The sequence below is a fragment of the Apium graveolens genome, chromosome 2 (genome assembly GCF_009905375.1).
Source record: "Apium graveolens cultivar Ventura chromosome 2, ASM990537v1, whole genome shotgun sequence".
Lineage (NCBI taxonomy): Eukaryota > Viridiplantae > Streptophyta > Magnoliopsida > Apiales > Apiaceae > Apium > Apium graveolens.
Genome location: NC_133648.1, coordinates 30,830,613 through 30,848,645, shown reverse-complemented (window position 1 = coordinate 30,848,645; position 18,033 = coordinate 30,830,613). Strand labels below are relative to the sequence as shown.

The following is an 18,033-nucleotide window of genomic DNA, read 5'->3' as shown; positions in this document are numbered from 1 at the left end:
ACACTTAAGTAAACTTGATCTCCTTATTTTATAAGCAAATCGTGCTCATATATATAATATAAAAGTAGGGAGTAAGAAAAAATTTAAGGTTTCATTTTATTGATATCACAAGGTAATGTACATGTAATAAAACATAGGTTACTTGACAAGTGAAAAGCCAAGAGTCTATGTTAATTAATGTGAAAGGTCAAAAAAACATCTAGAAAGTTAAGAGTCATGCAATAATATCATAACACTAACATAATATTTTTAATTTTTAAAAAAAGAAAATAATAAAGTAAGTTGTTAAAAATTGTTTTAAGCTGAGTGCGAAAACGGTTGATTTGTACAATTTGATTCATGTTGTCCAGAGCTTCGCCGGCTGTTATTGTACTCGTCTATTGAGTATTGATACATAAACATAGTGGTTGTAATTTGATTCATACAAAAAAGATGGAAAAAGGTGTAAACAGATGGTTAGTTGACATTTCAAATTGGAACCCATCGCCCCTCTCTTTCTCTCAAGCCATTTCTCTTCTCCCCTCAGATTCTCACTCCTCCGTTACCAGGTCCTCCCCCTCCCTTATGTTTTTATATTTACTGTCTTCCGAGAACACATTTTAGCGCGAGAACAGTAATTTTAAAAACAAAACGGGGAGCTACACAATTGTTTTCGAAATAAAACATGTTTTGTATGGTTTAATTGCATTTATATATAGGTAATGCTTACTGGCTTATTGCTACACAACTAATTAACTGTATAATTGGAACAACCTGAACTTGACTACTTGACCACAATTTTGAGGCTAGGAACTGAGCTTCAAAGCTTGATTATAGGATTGTCAACAACTTACTTCACCTAATTGATATATATAGCATAAAAATAATTTTAAGTTCGAATTAAATCCAAGCTCAGCTATTTGCCGATGGGGCGAGGCTTGAGCCTTGAGCATCAAAGTAAAGCTTAGCTCGTCCAGATTGTAGCCTCAACTGTTTTGTGTTATTTATTTGACATATTCATCAGATAACAAATTATGGCTTAAACCTCAATTGTAAGTTATTAATTTTGTTAAAATATAAAACGAAACAGGCACTTATTTATCTGACTTACTTTAAGTTTAAGTTAAGAAAATTAATATTCGTTTAATTGCTGATTTTATAGTACTTCTATTGATCATTTTATTTTTTATAACTACTAAGTTATGCATTTATCAGTCAAAACCATCAAACTGATCAAGTTACTCACTAGTGAAAAGTGTATACGAGGGAAGGACTAGAAAAGAGGTGTCAATGTCGATGTAGTACCCTGGCTGGCATTCTGCATGATGATTATTGTATAACTAGTTACTCTAAGAATCTCAAAGGAGTAGTGTCTCTAATACAGAATGCTGCCATGTATAGGTTTGTGAAACTAGAAGACCAGAAGCGGGCCCTTGTGAGCCGGTTGCTTCAGTATACGCTTGTACATGAAGTTCTACAAATCCCTTTTGAGGAAATTCTTATCAAGCGCACCCTCGAAGGAAAACCCTTCCTGGTACCTGCTTCTCTGTTACTTTGTTTTTACTATTTTCCATGTCAAAGTCTTTTGTCTGTCCTCCTAAAGCCTTTGATTTAGTGTGAAAAAACAATTACCATATTCAACAACTGCTGGTGCTCTAATATGAATGTTTTAGTTTTGACATTACATGGAGCTATACCTCATCCCTTTCCCTAGAATGACCATAGAAAAAGATGATACTTATTTAGTGCCTGGTCAATTGTGTGCCTATTTACTGATTATGGTTTAGTTCTTGTCACTCGATACAGAGTAGTTTTTATTTCTGTGCAAGAATATTGTTGAAATATACCAGATTTGTTTCCTTTCTTTTAATATTTTTAGTTGGAGTAGTAGTGTAGTTGGGATCCTCCACAAAACATCTTTCCTAACTTCATTGTGTTTAATACTGTGATCTTGCATGTCAAAGGACATGCAATATATAATTTGATCACCTGGTTTAGACCTGTCACTAGTTTGTGAGACAGACAAGTGGCCTGCAAAGAGACTTGATTGGTGGCAGCAAGCTAGATCACCGTTGGAGAAAAAACAAGGCGGTGTAAGTCTACAGTCATCAAGTTTCGGTAAAATAATATGGGATTGATACAGGGAACTCCTCTTAATTAGATCATATTTGCAACTAATTAGTTTATAGTTGCAAGTGATCTAGGTCTCCTCCATACATAATAGGGTAGTGTTAATAGCAGTCTTTGTGCTTTTATGAGTATTAGCTTCTATGATGTCACTTCACTATGGTCAGTTCGTGTGGAATTCCCGAGGGCTGGTAAGGCTCGTAGTAGAGCTTTCAAGGGTTCAGCAATTTTTTGCTTAGAGCAATGTTAGGTATCCTCTGTGTAAACTGTAAAGTAAGTATATACAACTAAGCGTAAAATGCTAAAATCAATATAGATGGCCTTTAATATTTAGGCTAGAACAGGGTCAAATCATGTTTTAAGAAATTTAATATTTTCATAGATGCATCTGGTGATCATGGCACATCAACAAATTCCATTGTTAAAATAATCTGCCAGATAGTGTTTAGTACCACCGCAGCAAGTCCTACTGTTTATATTTTTTGGTATAAAATTCAATATCATGTTGCCAATCTCTTGATAGTCCGTCATTTTCGAGTGAATCCGTTTTGAGAGCTTTTACGAAGAGTCAATCTCCGATTTTAGTATAGTTGTTTTTCTATGTTTTATTTTTCCTTTCAAACACAAAAACCCTATAAAAGTACATGGAATTATTCCGACCACTAAATAACTAGGCAGAGGAAAAGGTCTGCTTCATAATTTGTGCCGATATTCAAAACTTTAATGAATACAAGTAGATGATTGAGCTTTGAAGAATAAGTAAAAGTGTTATCTTCCTTCATGTCTAGTAAAGAGCACAAGGAGAAAAGTTAAAAGAGGAAATTTTTTGTAACACTCAGTCATCTTAGACTTTTTCTCATTAGGGATAAATACATATTTAGGATTTACTTGTTATGAAATTTTCCATCTCTTATGAAGTCATTATAATTTTATGCATGGCTCTTATAGTTTGTTGGAAGTATGAAAATGTAGTCCTACTACTTGTCAAAACGTGATATACTTTATGGTTTGATATAGGAATACAAGAAGTCAAAGCTGGCATTTCCAAATTTTAATTTTAACGTGTCCCATCATGGTGACTATGTTGCAATAGCTTCTGAGCCAATATGCCTGGTGGGTGTGGACATTGTTTCTTTTGTCACTCCAGAGAAAGAAACAGTGCTTGAGTTCATTCAGAACTTCTCCACATACTTCTCAAGTTTAGAATGGGACAACATTGTTAAAGCTGGAAGCGACGAAGAAATCTTGCTTGAATTTTATCGGTACATAATAGTATATATCTCTTTACATGATTTTAGCCTTGAAAAATTTCTTTCACATAATATGTATATATACTTGATACTTTTACCCTGAACCATGTCAACCTTCAATGCTCCCAAGTCACGAACTGCTTTGCTATTACAGAGAAACTTTACATGTAAACCTATGAATTACTAAAATTTAATTGATTGTCATTTTCTTAGTTCTAGATGCTGTTTGGCTTATATAATCGCAAACTTTAGAGCAAATATTGAGCAAGCAAACATAAAGAGAGATAAAAGTGTTCAAAACATGAATAATTTAGCAAATAGAAGAAGTTCATAAGAGATAAATTGATAAAACAGCGTTTTGTTAAACCCTCAAAAAGTAGTGCATATTTACACTGAACGTTAAATAATCATGGGAATCAAAATTTACAAAGTGATCTCGGATGTTTTTTTTAGCGAGTAAAATGTTATAGGGCTTAATACGAGACAGAGGGATTTTCTAAAGAACTAAAAGCTATATAAGCAAAAAAGCATGTCTATTTGAGATACGATGTCGCTCTATATGTGTATGAGCAAGTATCAAAAGAAAACACACGTAAGCCCCTTAAAATGAAAATGATTGAAAAGTCTGCCATATTGACTGAATTGTTACCACCGCCGATGCCTGTGTTTGCAAGTAATTTCTTCGGTGCAAAAAAAATCTTGGGATTCTTTTCATCTTTCATAGGGATTTCTGACTTGCAGTAAAGATTTTGTAAAATAGATACCCTCAAGTATAAAAACGAAGTGTCATGGAAGTCCACCACATTTAGTTCTCTCCCTCCTATAAACACTTTCTTAATTCACTCTCCTCTTGTCCTCTGTAATTCGTAAACCTCTTTTCATTTGTCAAACAATTAGGAGCTAAACTTCGTCGAACTGGCTCTTTGAAGGTATATCAGTGCTTTAAATGGAGAGTGACTTTTCTTTAATCCTTCTGCTCCCTTTAGTTATCCTTTTGTCATATTCACTTCTTTTTCTGGAAGATATTGTTGTTTCCATATTCCACTTTATTAACGATGTGTACTTTTTCATTGTTTAACGAGTGTGTATAATACACAAGCACACACAAGCACACAGGGATGCAAGAATTACTTTGCTGCTGAAGCATATTTTGTAACAATGTAATATTTTGCAGATATTGGTGTGTGAAGGAATCATTTGTCAAGGCAATAGGGACTGGAGTAGGTTACAAGTTAGATGGCGTTGAATTTCATCACAGAGACTGGACCAACATACGTGTGAAAATCAATAGAAAAGAAATGAAGGACTGGAAATTTTGGCTTTTCAGCATCGGGAAAAATTACGCGGTGAGATATTAACTAGATGGCTTCCAATGCTTTATTCTATAATACTATACCGTGCTACTGTCTAAATTAATTGGTATAGCAATGTATGTCATATATTTGTATGTAACTCTTGCAGCAGAGTTGTTAAAGTTAATTCTGCAAACTAGGAAGCAGTGCTATGAGCTTCAAATAAAAAGAATATTATAGTAAAGAAGTGGTAAAATGTTTGTTCAGTGAAGAATGGGCATTGTTTAATCTTCATCAAAACAGTAACTCATATAGTAGGCATCTCTGTGTATTATGGCTCTATTCCTGCTAGATCTTTAGATTCTTCCAAGTCATAACTAATTTAACCAATCAAGAACTTTGTCGCTTAGACTCTTTATTTCACCTTGAGTACCTGTTTTGGAAAATAACACTAGGGCGCGGGTGTATGACAAAATTACTGTATATGCCAAATTTCAAGAATTTGGCAAGCACCACATTTGAATACTTCCAGAGTTAGTCCAGTTAACTTAGACCAACTTTATAGCTGCAGCATTTATCTCCTCTCCTGATCAAGACAGCTCACTAGATAAATTTGATTTCATGAACGTAACTAACTTAAATTGGCTTTTAGATTTAGGGAACATCTCTGAATCTGCTGACTGTAATGCTCTCTTGTATTTTTTTTGTTAAAGTTACAGAGTTACTTTTTATCTTTGACTTTACATGCCTTTCCCCTTATCATATCTCAATATAAGCTTTATTTTTCGATTTGGCAATAAAATGATAAAAGTCTGATCATGACCTGCATTTGGTCAGAGACATAATCTCTACGAAGTAGGCATTTTTTTTTGTCAAATTGTTGGTGTATTGTTAACACATGCCTATAGTTGATCAGGCATTTTCTACCTCCAAAGTGGAAAATTGAGAAGAAGGGTATCTCTTTTTAAATTTAGTACTGCGTGAGGCGAGGCAAGACCATACATTCTTGTTTTTCATTGAACTTGTAGCTATGAAAATGGGTTATTTCTTATTTCTATACTCACTACATGGAATTGGCCCTGCTGACTGTACCAGGCAATATTATTTTTGTTTCAGGGGATTATCATATATAGACATATTATACTTATATTTACTACCTTACTGCCTCTAACCTGACTCAACCTCAGCAGTCTAAGACATTTTTTTCTTGCGAACAACTGCAGGTGTCTATAGCCAGGGGTCACCCACGGATTGCTTCAGAGAATTACATGAAAACACTAGAGAAAACTCAGTTTGATGAAGATGAGTACAAGTTCGGTCTTAATCTTCCAAATACAAGTTTCATGTTGCGAACAGTAGAACAACTCATCTCAATCTTCCTGGGGTCACCAAAAATAACAAGAAATATGTCAAGAAAACCTCATGACCCTGAAGATAGAAGGCCTCACGCCGCTAGTTGAACTAATACTGAAAATTAAAAAAAAAATATTCACTCTGCAGGTCAGGAGGTACACGTAGTGGGATGATAATGATCTTTTCATTTGAGTACCCATTTCATATGAAGAGCTTGAGATGCCTTCATCATGAAGCCCTATTTATATCATTTTAATCTGGTTAAGTGTTTCTCGTTCTACGTATAGATTTTATTATACTACACAATACACATATCATCGTTATCCAGTAGTGCAAAGTGCAAACATGTCACTTGGCATATGTTTGTAAAAGATTCAAAGGTTACTAGTTAGGTTCCTCAGTTTTATTCCCCATCAAAGCCAGTACAAATGGAGAGCAGAGATATTAGATTCATAATCGGTTTCTTATGTCTCAAGTTGGGTCATTGAACCTTACTAGCATAGTGTTGGAAGCCCATCTCCTTATGCCCATTAAGTCAGCTTGGGCCGATAAAGACCGAAAACAAGAAACATTTATGGGCCGAAGCATGTCTGTCCCGTTATAGCGAAGATGGACCGGCCCAAGATGGACAAAGGCGTGATCTGTCAGCCATAACGCCCACGTCCCTTTTTTGGTGGAACCAACCAATAACTCCGGGAGTGTAACTTTAACAATCCAGGATGAAGCTAATTCATCAACACACACTTCCGATCACACGGACTATTTTGTATCCCGATTTACTCACATAAACCAGTTAACTTACTCTCATACCGGAGGTGAATCGGGAATCATCCGTCGCATTTTTCTCTTTGCAGGCTGAAGTCAATTCATCTGGACGAAGTCAGATCGGCAGAAAACTGGTTCCAACATATGGGGCCGTCTATGGGAACTACGAGATTAAGTCCTGAGATCTGAGATGATGACTAATAGCAATGATGAACAAGGGCCCTTTAATTACCCCTCGGAATATGGAAACTGATTTCGACGAGGAAGCTGAAATAGTCTCAACTCCCGAAGAACAGGCGATGCTGAGGAAACTGAGGGCAGAAAAGATCGCCAAAGAGAAGGGAAAATCGAAAGAAATTGATGAGGCTGAACAAGAAAAGACCAAAAAGCGAGAGGCTGATGCGCCGAAGCTCAAGGCTATAAATTTACGAAGGGAGGAGTTGGAACTGAAGGAGAAGGCGTTGAGGCCGTCACTTGAAGAGAATGAAGGGGCTAAGAGTTCTCGAAAGGAGAAACGAGTCCACGTTGAGGAAGATGAATCAACGGTCTATGACTCACACCACAAGAGGAGGAGGACGGAAGTCGCTTTGTCTTCGGACTCTGACCAGGAGGAAGAAGAGGATATGTCCCGCACTAGGTTGTCCAGGTTGGAAAAGGCCATGTTTGGGGACATGAAATTTGACCGTGAACCGGTGATGACTGAAAAGATTGAGGATATTGGCCTCTTCCAGGGGAAGGGAAACAGTTCCGGAAGATGGCTGAGTTCAATGGGAGGGGGGATCTCGAAGACTATTGTGACAAGTATGAATTGCTGATGACGGGAATGGGCCACGGCCAGACGATGTTGTGCAAGATGTTCAAGACATACCTAAAAAAGGGGTTTCGATGTGGTATAAATCACTTCGGTCACGTTCGATCTACTCCTATGAGCATCTGAAGGGGAAGTTCAAAATGCACTATTCACATTTGTGTCGAAGAGAGAAAGAAACTGAGACTTCCATCCATTGTAGACAGAGGACGAACGAGTCCCTAAGAGATTACCTAGCCATGTTCAAGTAGGAAGCATGCATGGTCACCAACCTGAATAAGACGAAAGCTATGGGGTATCTAACCACTGGACTGGACCCAATCAAAGGAAAAAAACCCATATCTTCTCTTTACGATTACCCCCTCCCCCCAAATCCCTTAATGACATATATGTGAGGGGTGAGAACATCCGGAGAAAAATGGAAATTTTGGAGGATATAGAGAACCCCGAAGAGATGACCGAAGCTACAAGTATGGCCGCTACGAGTACTCCCGAGGGTCTAATCGTGACCGAAGGGACGATCATAGGACTGATGGGAAGAAATAAACTGATCGGGGCCTGTAGAGGCGAAAAGATAGAGATTCAACCGTGTTTACCCCTCTTAACGCGCCAATTTCCAAGATTCTCCAGGAAATTAAAGACAAGTCAGGCTTCGTTCGCCCTGCCAAAATGAAAATGGTCGATCACAAGAAAAATGCCGACAAATACTGCGACTACCATCAGGATAAGGGGCATAACACTGATGAATGTTTCCACTTGAAGAAGCTAATAGAAAAGATGATCAAGGTCGGAGAGTTGAATGAGTTCGTATTGGATTTGAGAAACAAGCTGAAATAGAACGATCCAAGAAATAGAGGGACCGAAGAAAGGTATCGGGGAGAGGTAAAGACCATTTTAGGAGGCAATGCCCTTGGTCTCGATAGCAAGAATGCTGGGAAATGGTACGCCCGTCAAGTCTACAAATTGTATCAGTTCAATCTTGCAAGACAGTCCATGCCCCCTCTCCTTTACCGAAGAGGACTATGAAGATGTCATATGTCCTCACGAGGACCGGCTGGTAATCAATCCCATAAATGAAGAAAAATAAGATATAGAAAGTGATGGTATATGGAGGAAGTTCGGCTCACATTTTGTTCCATCGTACATACACTAAGATGAACCTAGCATGGCAACAAATGGAATCGTGTCGTGAAGCACCCCTTGAGGCCTTCAGCGAACATTATATTCCCTGTGAAGGTACTATCACTTTACCTGTTCTTATCGATAAAATGCTTTATACTGCTGAAAAACATGTCAAATTCTATATTGTGAGGATCGAGAGCCCTTATAAAGAACTTCTTGGCCGACCATCCTTATCCTCTTTTCAAGCCGTAGAGACGATATCGCATCTCAAGCTAAAATTCCCCACGGAAAAAGGGGTTGGAGAGATGAGAGGGGACCAGAAGACAACAAGGATTATTATGCTTGAGGATCTCGACAAAGACAGGGAATATGAGGAGAATGACTTGAATGGGAAAAGGAAATATTCGGAAGCCGAACTGAGTGGGAATAAATAATTATTAAACATTGAGTTAGAGAAATTTGGTGCCGACCTGTCTTGCCCAATTGCCGAACCAACAACCGAAGTGGAAGAGGTCGAGCTCTATGTTGGGTGTAAGACAAAAGGTTATTGAAGCAAAAGTTGAGAATTTGTTGGAAGTCAAGTTCATTGAGGAAATTGAATACCCCGATTGGCTCGCTAATGTGGTAGTGATCAAGAAAACAAACAGCAAATGGGGGATATGTGTAGACTACACGGACCTAAATAAGGCATGTCTGAAGGATCATTACCCTTTGTCGAGCATTGATCAATTGATAGGTGTTACGGCAGGCTACCAAGTCCTCAGCTTTCTTGATGCCTTCTCGGGCTACCATCAAATAGCTATGAACACTGCTGATATTCCGAAGACAGCCTTCATCACACCGAAGGGAACATACGCTTACTTCAAAATGCCCTGCGGCCTGCAGAATGCATGGGAAACCTTCCAGCATATGATCAATAAAGTCTTTGAAGAACAAAACAGACGCAACATGAAGTGTTATGTGGACGATATGATCGTAAGTCATTATTTCGGGATCATGCTGAAGATCTTCGAGAATGTTTTGAAACCCTGAGGAGAAGCAGCACGAAGGTTAATCCGAGCAAGTGTACATTTGGGGTAGCAAGTGAAAAGTTTACGGGAGACGTGGTAAGTGAACGAGACATAGAAGCCAACCCGAAAAAAATACATGCAGTGTTGGATATGGGCCCCCCGAAATGTATCAGGGACATATAGAAGCTAACAGGCTGATTGGCGGCACTTTGGCGCTTCATATCAAGATCAGCCGATAAGGCACTTCCTTTTTTCGCTGTACTGAAAGGCTCAAAAAATTTTGAATGGGGATCTGAATGCCAGATATCTTTTGAGCAAGTAAAATAGTATTTGACTAAAGCCCCTATGTTGATGAGACCAGATCCGAAAAAGACACTTCAACTTTATCTCGCTGTTTCAGATCGAACTCCGGGGGCAGTCATGCTGAAGGAATATGAAGGTAACCAACATCATGTTTTTTTATGTATCACACATGCTTAAAGATGCTGAAATAAAGTACCCCAATGCTGAGAAGTTCGCATATAGGTTGGTCATGGCCACCCGAAAATTGTGACATTATTTTCAAGAAAGAACAGTGCAAGTTGTGACCGACCAGCCACTTAAAAATATTCTGACAAGACCATAGGCTTCGGGAAGAGTGGTGGCATGATCGATTAATTTGGGCGAATATGATAGACTATGTGTCGAGAACATTTATTAAAGTACAAGCCATGGCCGATTTCATGGTAGAATGCACTTTCTCGGGATAGAAGGACCCTAAAGCTCGAAGAACAGTTGGTTCGACAACCGGGAAAATGGAAGCTCTTTGTCGATGGTTTAGTAGCGGGGTCGAAGTATGGGGCGGGCCTCATTGATAAGTGGATTTTATATCCACTTGGAATGCTTTATTACAAGCTTAAATTGGTGTTTTGGACTCAAGTTGTTGGTATTTTGATGTGTTTTTGTGTTAATGCATTTCAGGTATCAGTTATATGAAGAAAAGAGCTTTTAAAGGAAATATGATGAAAAGTGATCAGAATTGGAAGCCAAGGCCATTGTCAAGTTGTAGAGAATCTCAATAGCTTCGCGTGGGCAGTTGAATCGCCTAATTCTGACGAGTAGAACTCAAGTTATGGTCAAAACAAGATTCATCAGAATATTTTTCCCAGTCAGTAGCTGAGCGCCCGCTCAGCAGAGCTGAGCGCCCGCTCAGCAGAGCTGAGCGCCCGCTCAGAGAGCTGAGCGCCCGCTCAGGAGAGCTGAGCGGCCGCTCAGGGCGCGGCTGATCGCTGATTTCGCTGAAAAAGCCTTTTTTGAGTAGAATTTGACGATTTTAAGGGTCCAGGTCCACTAGGGGCGTATATATACTTAAAAAAAAGGGTTTTCATCATCCGGGAAGATTGGGATACCAAGGAGAAGACCTAGAAGCACAGAACAACTCCGAAAAAGAAGATCTTGTTTTCAACTTGTGATTCTTTGAATTAGTTGTAACTTTGGATGCTCGTTTTCGTTCTTGTTGAACCTAGATCTCGTTTATTCATACTTTGATTATTATTTAGTTTATTAAGACCTTGTTTATACCATGCTTTCATTGGAACCCATGGTGACGATGAGTTTGATTATGGGCTAATCGTTGTCATGGGGTTCTAGCGGATTTACTTATGGATTTCAATAATTAATTGTTTCGATATCTTGGTGTGTGGTGATTGTATGATATCCTAGTTGTTAGGTCCCAATTTGTTTGTAGAAGGGGGGGTTGAATGCAAACAATACCGTTTCGTCGAATAAAATGCGGAATAAAATTGTGAAACAAAATTCAAGTTAAATAAAACTTTTATTAAACTTGAAAGGTGTTACAACTACGGTATCGGTTACAAGGGATTAATCTCAAATCAATTATTACAAATCTAGAATAAATTCGACATGAACTTTTTCTATTTTTGTAATTAAAAGATCAAATGCTAAAAGCGATTTGAGATTAAGTTCTAGGGATTTTAATCCGCTAGATTGATACACAAGAACAAGAGAGTGATTTCTAGTTGATTGGATTTAACTTTACAAGCTAGAAATTGAAAACTTGAATTAGCAGATAAGATGAAATATTTTGGCTGCTTGTTCTCTTTTTGTTCTTGGCTTCTGTTTGATTGCTCTCTGTATGTGTTATGTAAATGAATTGGTCTCTGCTTGTTTTTAATCACCACAGCCGAGAATGTTGAACTGGTGTGACAATCCTTTAGAGCTAGTAAGACAATTAAAATGAACTAGCAAGACTTTCGGTATGACTATTGATTGTCATACCGATTGTCATAGTAGTACAAATGAAATTGTCTTACTGAATTAATAAGTGATTTTAATCTAAACAATAATTCTATCAAGACAATCAACTGAATTAGCATGACTTTCGGTATGACTATCAATTGTCATACCGATTGTCATACTAGTACAATCAGTTGTCTTTTTAGAATTAAAACAGATTTTAATCAATTAAAATTCTGTAAATCCTTAATATTAATTCTAACTTAATTAATCAATTTAATTCAATTAATCAATAAATTAATCTTTGCAGATATAATTTATTTTCTTAATTAAATTATATGACTTAATTAATTAATAGAGAATTAATACTAACGCTGAGCAGCATCCATTCTTCTGACAATCTTCTGAAAGTCACTGAGACTTATGAATCAATTCCGCCACTTCAATGCTGACACTCGATGTACTGTCTGGTTCATGAGTGACTAACTTCCGTGACGTTTCTTCATGTCTTGACTTTGATATTCTGATTGAATCCTTGTAATAAATTGATACCTTGACGAGATCTCTGTCACTTGATTAAATCCATGATCTTGATTTACATCATTGAGGCATGATCAAATTCTTGAACTTCTTCCAGTGAATCTTCAAGTCTGCAGATGAACAATGTTTCTTTGATCTTTGACAGATGTTACTTTGTGAGATCTCTCTGATGATTGATCCACTATTTACTTATTACATTCTTATTTGAGTTGAGTTAAATACTCGAATAAACGAGTAGGCTATGACATATGCCTTTCAATCTCCCCCTATTTGCTTGTTAGACAATAACAACAAATACCTAGAGGATAACTCAACTAACAAATAAGAAAAAGATATAAACAGTAAGGTAAAGTAAATAGTAGAAAAGTTCTGGATTATATTTAATATTTTCCAGATTCCAAATGAAATTTACAAGTGAATACAAGATAGATGTTCCTCTAGCCTGAACATATAACTACATTAGACTATCTTGATTCATAACGCTCTAATCATATTACATTGAGTTTTGAGCTAATTGACTTCAGTTGTCTTCTCTCCTGACTTCACCTTCTTCTAAATCTTGAAGCAATTCCTTGTCAAAGACACGATCCTTTTCTGAAGTGAAGCTTGATGGTCTGACTGGTTGAACTCCAACTGACTTCAGCTTATTCTTGAGTTGATTGTACCTTTTAACATTCTTTTCACAATAAGCTTGAATCAAGTCAGCAGCTTGAGTCTTCAACATGGATGAATATCCAGCAGTTCTCAAATGATGTTCCATCCAGACCAGATGCTTAGCTGAGTAGTCTTTAAGAGATTGTACATCTAGTTGACAGATTTGAAGACAATCAGACTTAAAGAATCTCACCTGATGAGGATTGTTGACCACTTGAGGACTAGCCCTGCTGGCAAACTCTTTAAGCCTTTTTCGAAGAACTTCATTCAATTCTGAGCTTCTTTTGACTTTGTTTAAAAGAACCCAAATCTCTGACAACGAACGATTCTCAAATAGATGAAGTGACACCTTGAATGATCCTTCACTCTGACAATATACAAAAATGCTCATCTCATTTAGGGATCTATCAAAAGCAGCTGTGATCCTTGAGACTTCAGTCTTGATAGCATTCATGTACATGTCATTGTTAGGATTTGAGATTTCCAGCTTGTCAAGAAGATGTAAGAATTGCCTATCATTGTTAGTGCATAGCTGAGGCATATCGAGTACTCTCCTAGCTTCATCCCATTTTTCACCAATCTTTAGTCTGACATCTCTTCTCCTTTCTTGAGCCTTAATGTCATGAAGACGTTGCTTTTGAAGAGTTTCTGTTCTTTGTATGTCTTTCCTCCTGTCAATGATCTGAGAGACCTTCTTGAGTTCAGCTTCTTTTCTTAGCATCTCTGACTGCTCTTTCTGAAATTCTTTCTCAAACCTAGGATCCACTGTATCTTCTTCTTCCCAATCTTCAAAATCACTTTCTTCTTCAGCTTCAAATAACCCATCTTTATCTTTCTGAACTGGTTCAGTGGGAATGTCAAAAATATCGAAGTCATCCTGTTCTCCACTGTAGTAGACATCATCAGCCTTTCCTTTATCTCCAGCAGAAGTATCTTTTTCTTTCCCTTTGGCACTACTCCCTTTCTTCTCCCCCTTAGTTGAGGGATCCTCTACTGACTTTCCTTTGGAACTTCCATCACCTCCAGAGCCTGATCCTCCACCAGACGGTCCTTCAAAATAAGCTCTTTATTCTTCATTAGGGTAATGAGAATTCTTGATCATGTAATATAGGTGCTTCATCCCTTCATTTAGATGTTCCATGCCCGTCTCTATCTTTAGAAATCTTGAGGAGTCCAGTGAATGATTCATCTCAACGAGGTCTTCAAGAGAAGTCATTCTTGTGTGTAGAGAGCAGAAGTTGGATATGTCATCAGCTGATAAATTTGGAGTGTCCTGAATAGAATTGAGCTTTGGTATTACAGTAGTCTTTAGATCTGAGATGTCATTCCTTATGATTGCAAGCTGATTGTTGACAGAGGTGGAAGAAGAAGACCGTTCAACCACTTGTGCTTTGAATGCTTGAGCTTCAGCTTGGCTTTTAGCAAGTTCTTCTTTTAGGGCAGCAATCTGAGCTAACAGGTTTACAGTATCAGTGTCTGTGTGTGCTCTCACCTGAAGTTCACTCGTGTTTGGTTCACTCATCTCACGTGCATGTGTTTCTCTCAATATAATTGCTCGTGAGGAGTCTTCCAGTTGCTGTTTGTTGGGTCCCAATATGTTTGTAGAAGGGGGGTTGAATACAAACAGTACCGAATAATCGAATAAAATGCGGAATAAAAAATGTGAAACAAAATTCAAGTTAAATAAAAATATTATTAAACTTGAAATGTGTTACAACAACTGTATCGATTACAAGGTATTAATCTCAAATCAATTATCACAAATCTAGAATAAATTCGACATGAACTTTTTCTATTTTTGCAATAATTAGAATCAAATGCTAAACGCGATTTGAGATTAAGTTCTAGGGATTTTAATCCGCTAGATTGATACACAAGAGCAAGATAAAGATTTCTAGTGGTTTGGATTTAACATTAACAAACTAGAAATTTAATCTTGAATTTCTGCAGAGAAGATGATTTTATATTTCAAGGCGGCTGCACTTTGTTCTTGGCTTGTGTTTTTGTAGTATTTTTTTGATATGCTGCTTCTCTGCTTCTATTTAATCAATCAGCTGAATCAATTGAATTGGAATGACAATCCTTTAAGCTTGTATGACTTTCGGTAGGACAATTGAATGAACTAGCAAGACAATCTGAATGAACTAGCAAGACAATCAGAATGAACTAGCAAGACAATTACCCTCCTAGAGTAACTTTCGGTGAGACAATTGACAATGGCCTAGCATGACAATCGGTATGACAATCCTGATTGTCATGCTAGTTCATTTTCAATTGTCTTGCTGATTTAATGCTTGAATTTAATCCAATTAAGCTTCTGAAAATTCCTAAAATTCCTAGAATTAATTCAGAATTAATTAATCAATTAATTCAATTAATAAATAAATTATTCTTCGCAGATATAATTTATTTTCTTAATTAAATTAGATGACTTAATTAATTAATAGAGAATTAATTCTAGTCTTGAGCAGCAACCATTCTTCTGCAAATCTTCTGAAAATCACTGAAAATTATGAATCAATTCCATCACTTCAACGTTGACACTCGATGTACTGTCTGGTTCATGAGTGACTAACTTCCGTGACGTTTCTTCATGTCTTGACTCTGACACTTTGATTTTCTTCAGATTAAATCCTTGTAATAAATGATACTCTGACGAGATCTCTGTCACTTGATTAAATCCACGATCTTGATTTATATCACTGAGGCATGATCAACTTCTTGAACTTCTTCCAGTGAATTACCTCCTCAAGTCTGTAGATGAACCTTGTTCTGAATCCTTTGACAGATATTACTTTGCGAGATCTCTCTGACGGTCGATCCACTATTTACTTATTACATTCTTATTTGAGTTGAGTTGAATCCTCGAATATACAAATAGGTCTATGACATATGACTTACAATCTCCCCCTATTTGTTTGTTAGACAATAACACACAAATACCTAGAGGATAACTCAACTAACAAATAAGAAAAAGATATAAATATACATGCAAAGTAAATAGTAGAAAAGTTCTGGATGAGATTTAACATTTTCCAGATTCCAAGTAGATGTTCCTCTAGACTGAACATATCTTCAAGTAGTTCCATCTTCATTTGTACAACCACATTTCCTGTTGAGAAGCCCATATCTCTTGCTTCTCCCCCTATGAGAATCAACTGATTAAAGAAGATCACCTTCGTTTTACCACCTCTCCCGTACAATAGGATCCGCAGATAAAGACCAATGGTACTCCCCTAACAGCTTCTTCCCTTACTAGGAAATCACCTTGTGTTTACCACCTCTCCCGTACAATAGGATCCGTAGTTAGAAACAACAATGGTGTGGTGTAGTGTACATTTTTAGGATCTTTTTCTTCCTCCATGCTATTTCTCCCCCTTAGTTGAGGAATCCTCCAAACTATTTCTTAAGCTTTTATCTCCCCCTTAAAGAAGGAATGTATGCCGTCGTCTGAAGGAGTTCTCATATTTCACTTGGTTGGAAAAGAAATAACAAGTAGTTTCTCTTTCTACCTCACTGTGAGTGTGTGATTCTGTTTAGTGTACCTCACATGTGTTTCACTCTTCTCTCCACTCGTGTTTACACTCATTCTCACAAGTGTATCACTCTTCTCTCATAGCTCCATAATCCAGCTGTACCTGCAAGGAAAATCACCTTAGCCATCCTTAAGGAGGTCACAGGTGGTGCAATGGGAGTTCACAAATCCCCATCCTTGTTAAACTCGTCAGATGAATCTGAGTCATAATTTACAAGTTGCTAGTTTCCCTTTTAGGGTTCCAGATTTGAATTCTGGGAAGGTAAACAATGATCCAACGAATTTAGCATAAAGATCAAAGTTCCCTTCTAATGTCTGTGAAGACATTTCCTTGTGACTTATCAGGTAATATATGAATCATTGTCAACAAGTTGCCGATCTGCACCTATGTCAGATCCACTATCCGCAGATGCATCCAGGGGATTTAAGCCTGGGGAGGTAGACACTGACCACTGACATATGGCTTTTGGATCAGTATCCTCTCCTAACACCTGTAAAGGCAATTGGTCCACTAACGAACCTTGAACAATCGAATCTGACCTTAAAATGGTCGAAACTCTTGTTTCCGTCAACTCATCCTTTGTGTGTGTAACCTCTCCTTGTGCATCAAGAATTGATTATGTTTGAAGTGGTGACACTACATCGGATACCTTGGCCGACAGGCAAAATTCAATAGACTCACCCTGTTGAGAGAATAAATCTAGTAACTGTTTTTGTGCCTTTTCAGCCATTACATCTTTTTGAGAAGATGTATGGGGGCTAGCAGTTGTCTCGGTTTAAATACTACTCATCTATGTAGGAGACAGAGCTACTGGGTTGACTACAGAACCTTCCTTATGTGGTGCACTAAGGCACTATCTCCCTCACGCTCATTCATACTACATTTAGTGGTAAGATAGTGATGGTTGGTTCTGTTTTTGTGTTTGTCTTTACAGTCTGGGATAGACGTTGTGGGTTTTCAACATCATGACTGTCAATGAAAGAAAGTCATTGGAGACTGAACCTGTAACACAGAATATATGGTAATAGAGAGAAAATGATTTACAATAGTGATTTCAAAAGATTTTACATGACATAAGAAATCACTAATGTAGAAAGAAGTTTGATTTTGTTTTTCAATATGAATGAGTTTTTGATAAAACATTGATCACTTAGTGTAAAGTCTAAGTAATTCTCATTCATGTCAAAAGCTTACAAATATCTGCAACATAATATTAACAAGATATCATTGACCGATACTTGTCAAGTACTTTAGATACTAATTGTTATGTTGCATAATCAATATACCACTGCACATATAAAACAATATGATTGTGCTTAGTGATAAACTAGTTATAAATATGACAACTCTACTAGTTCATAT

The 18,033-nt window shown here is 37.3% G+C and overlaps 1 protein-coding gene across 1 annotated transcript; it reads left to right on the top strand.

Annotated features, from left to right (window-relative positions):
* Positions 1 to 295: 295 nt before the first annotated feature.
* Positions 296 to 6,271, top strand: LOC141705886 (uncharacterized). The gene is made up of 5 exons (XM_074508756.1): positions 296 to 548; positions 1,381 to 1,513; positions 3,124 to 3,368; positions 4,531 to 4,702; positions 5,872 to 6,271. The coding sequence occupies exons 1-5, from the start codon at positions 433 to 435 to the stop codon at positions 6,106 to 6,108; spliced, it is 903 nt and encodes a 300-aa protein (XP_074364857.1). The 5' UTR covers positions 296 to 432; the 3' UTR covers positions 6,109 to 6,271.
* Positions 6,272 to 18,033: the final 11,762 nt, after the last annotated feature.

Bases quoted from the DNA above. Each gene is read 5' to 3' on its own strand.
- LOC141705886 (XM_074508756.1), top strand. From the start codon at position 433: ATGGAAAAAGGTGTAAACAGATGGTTAGTTGACATTTCAAATTGGAAC. The intron at 3,369-4,530 runs GTACATAATAGT...AATATTTTGCAG, and splicing joins ATCTTGCTTGAATTTTATCG to ATATTGGTGTGTGAAGGAAT. The intron at 4,703-5,871 runs GTGAGATATTAA...GAACAACTGCAG, and splicing joins GCATCGGGAAAAATTACGCG to GTGTCTATAGCCAGGGGTCA.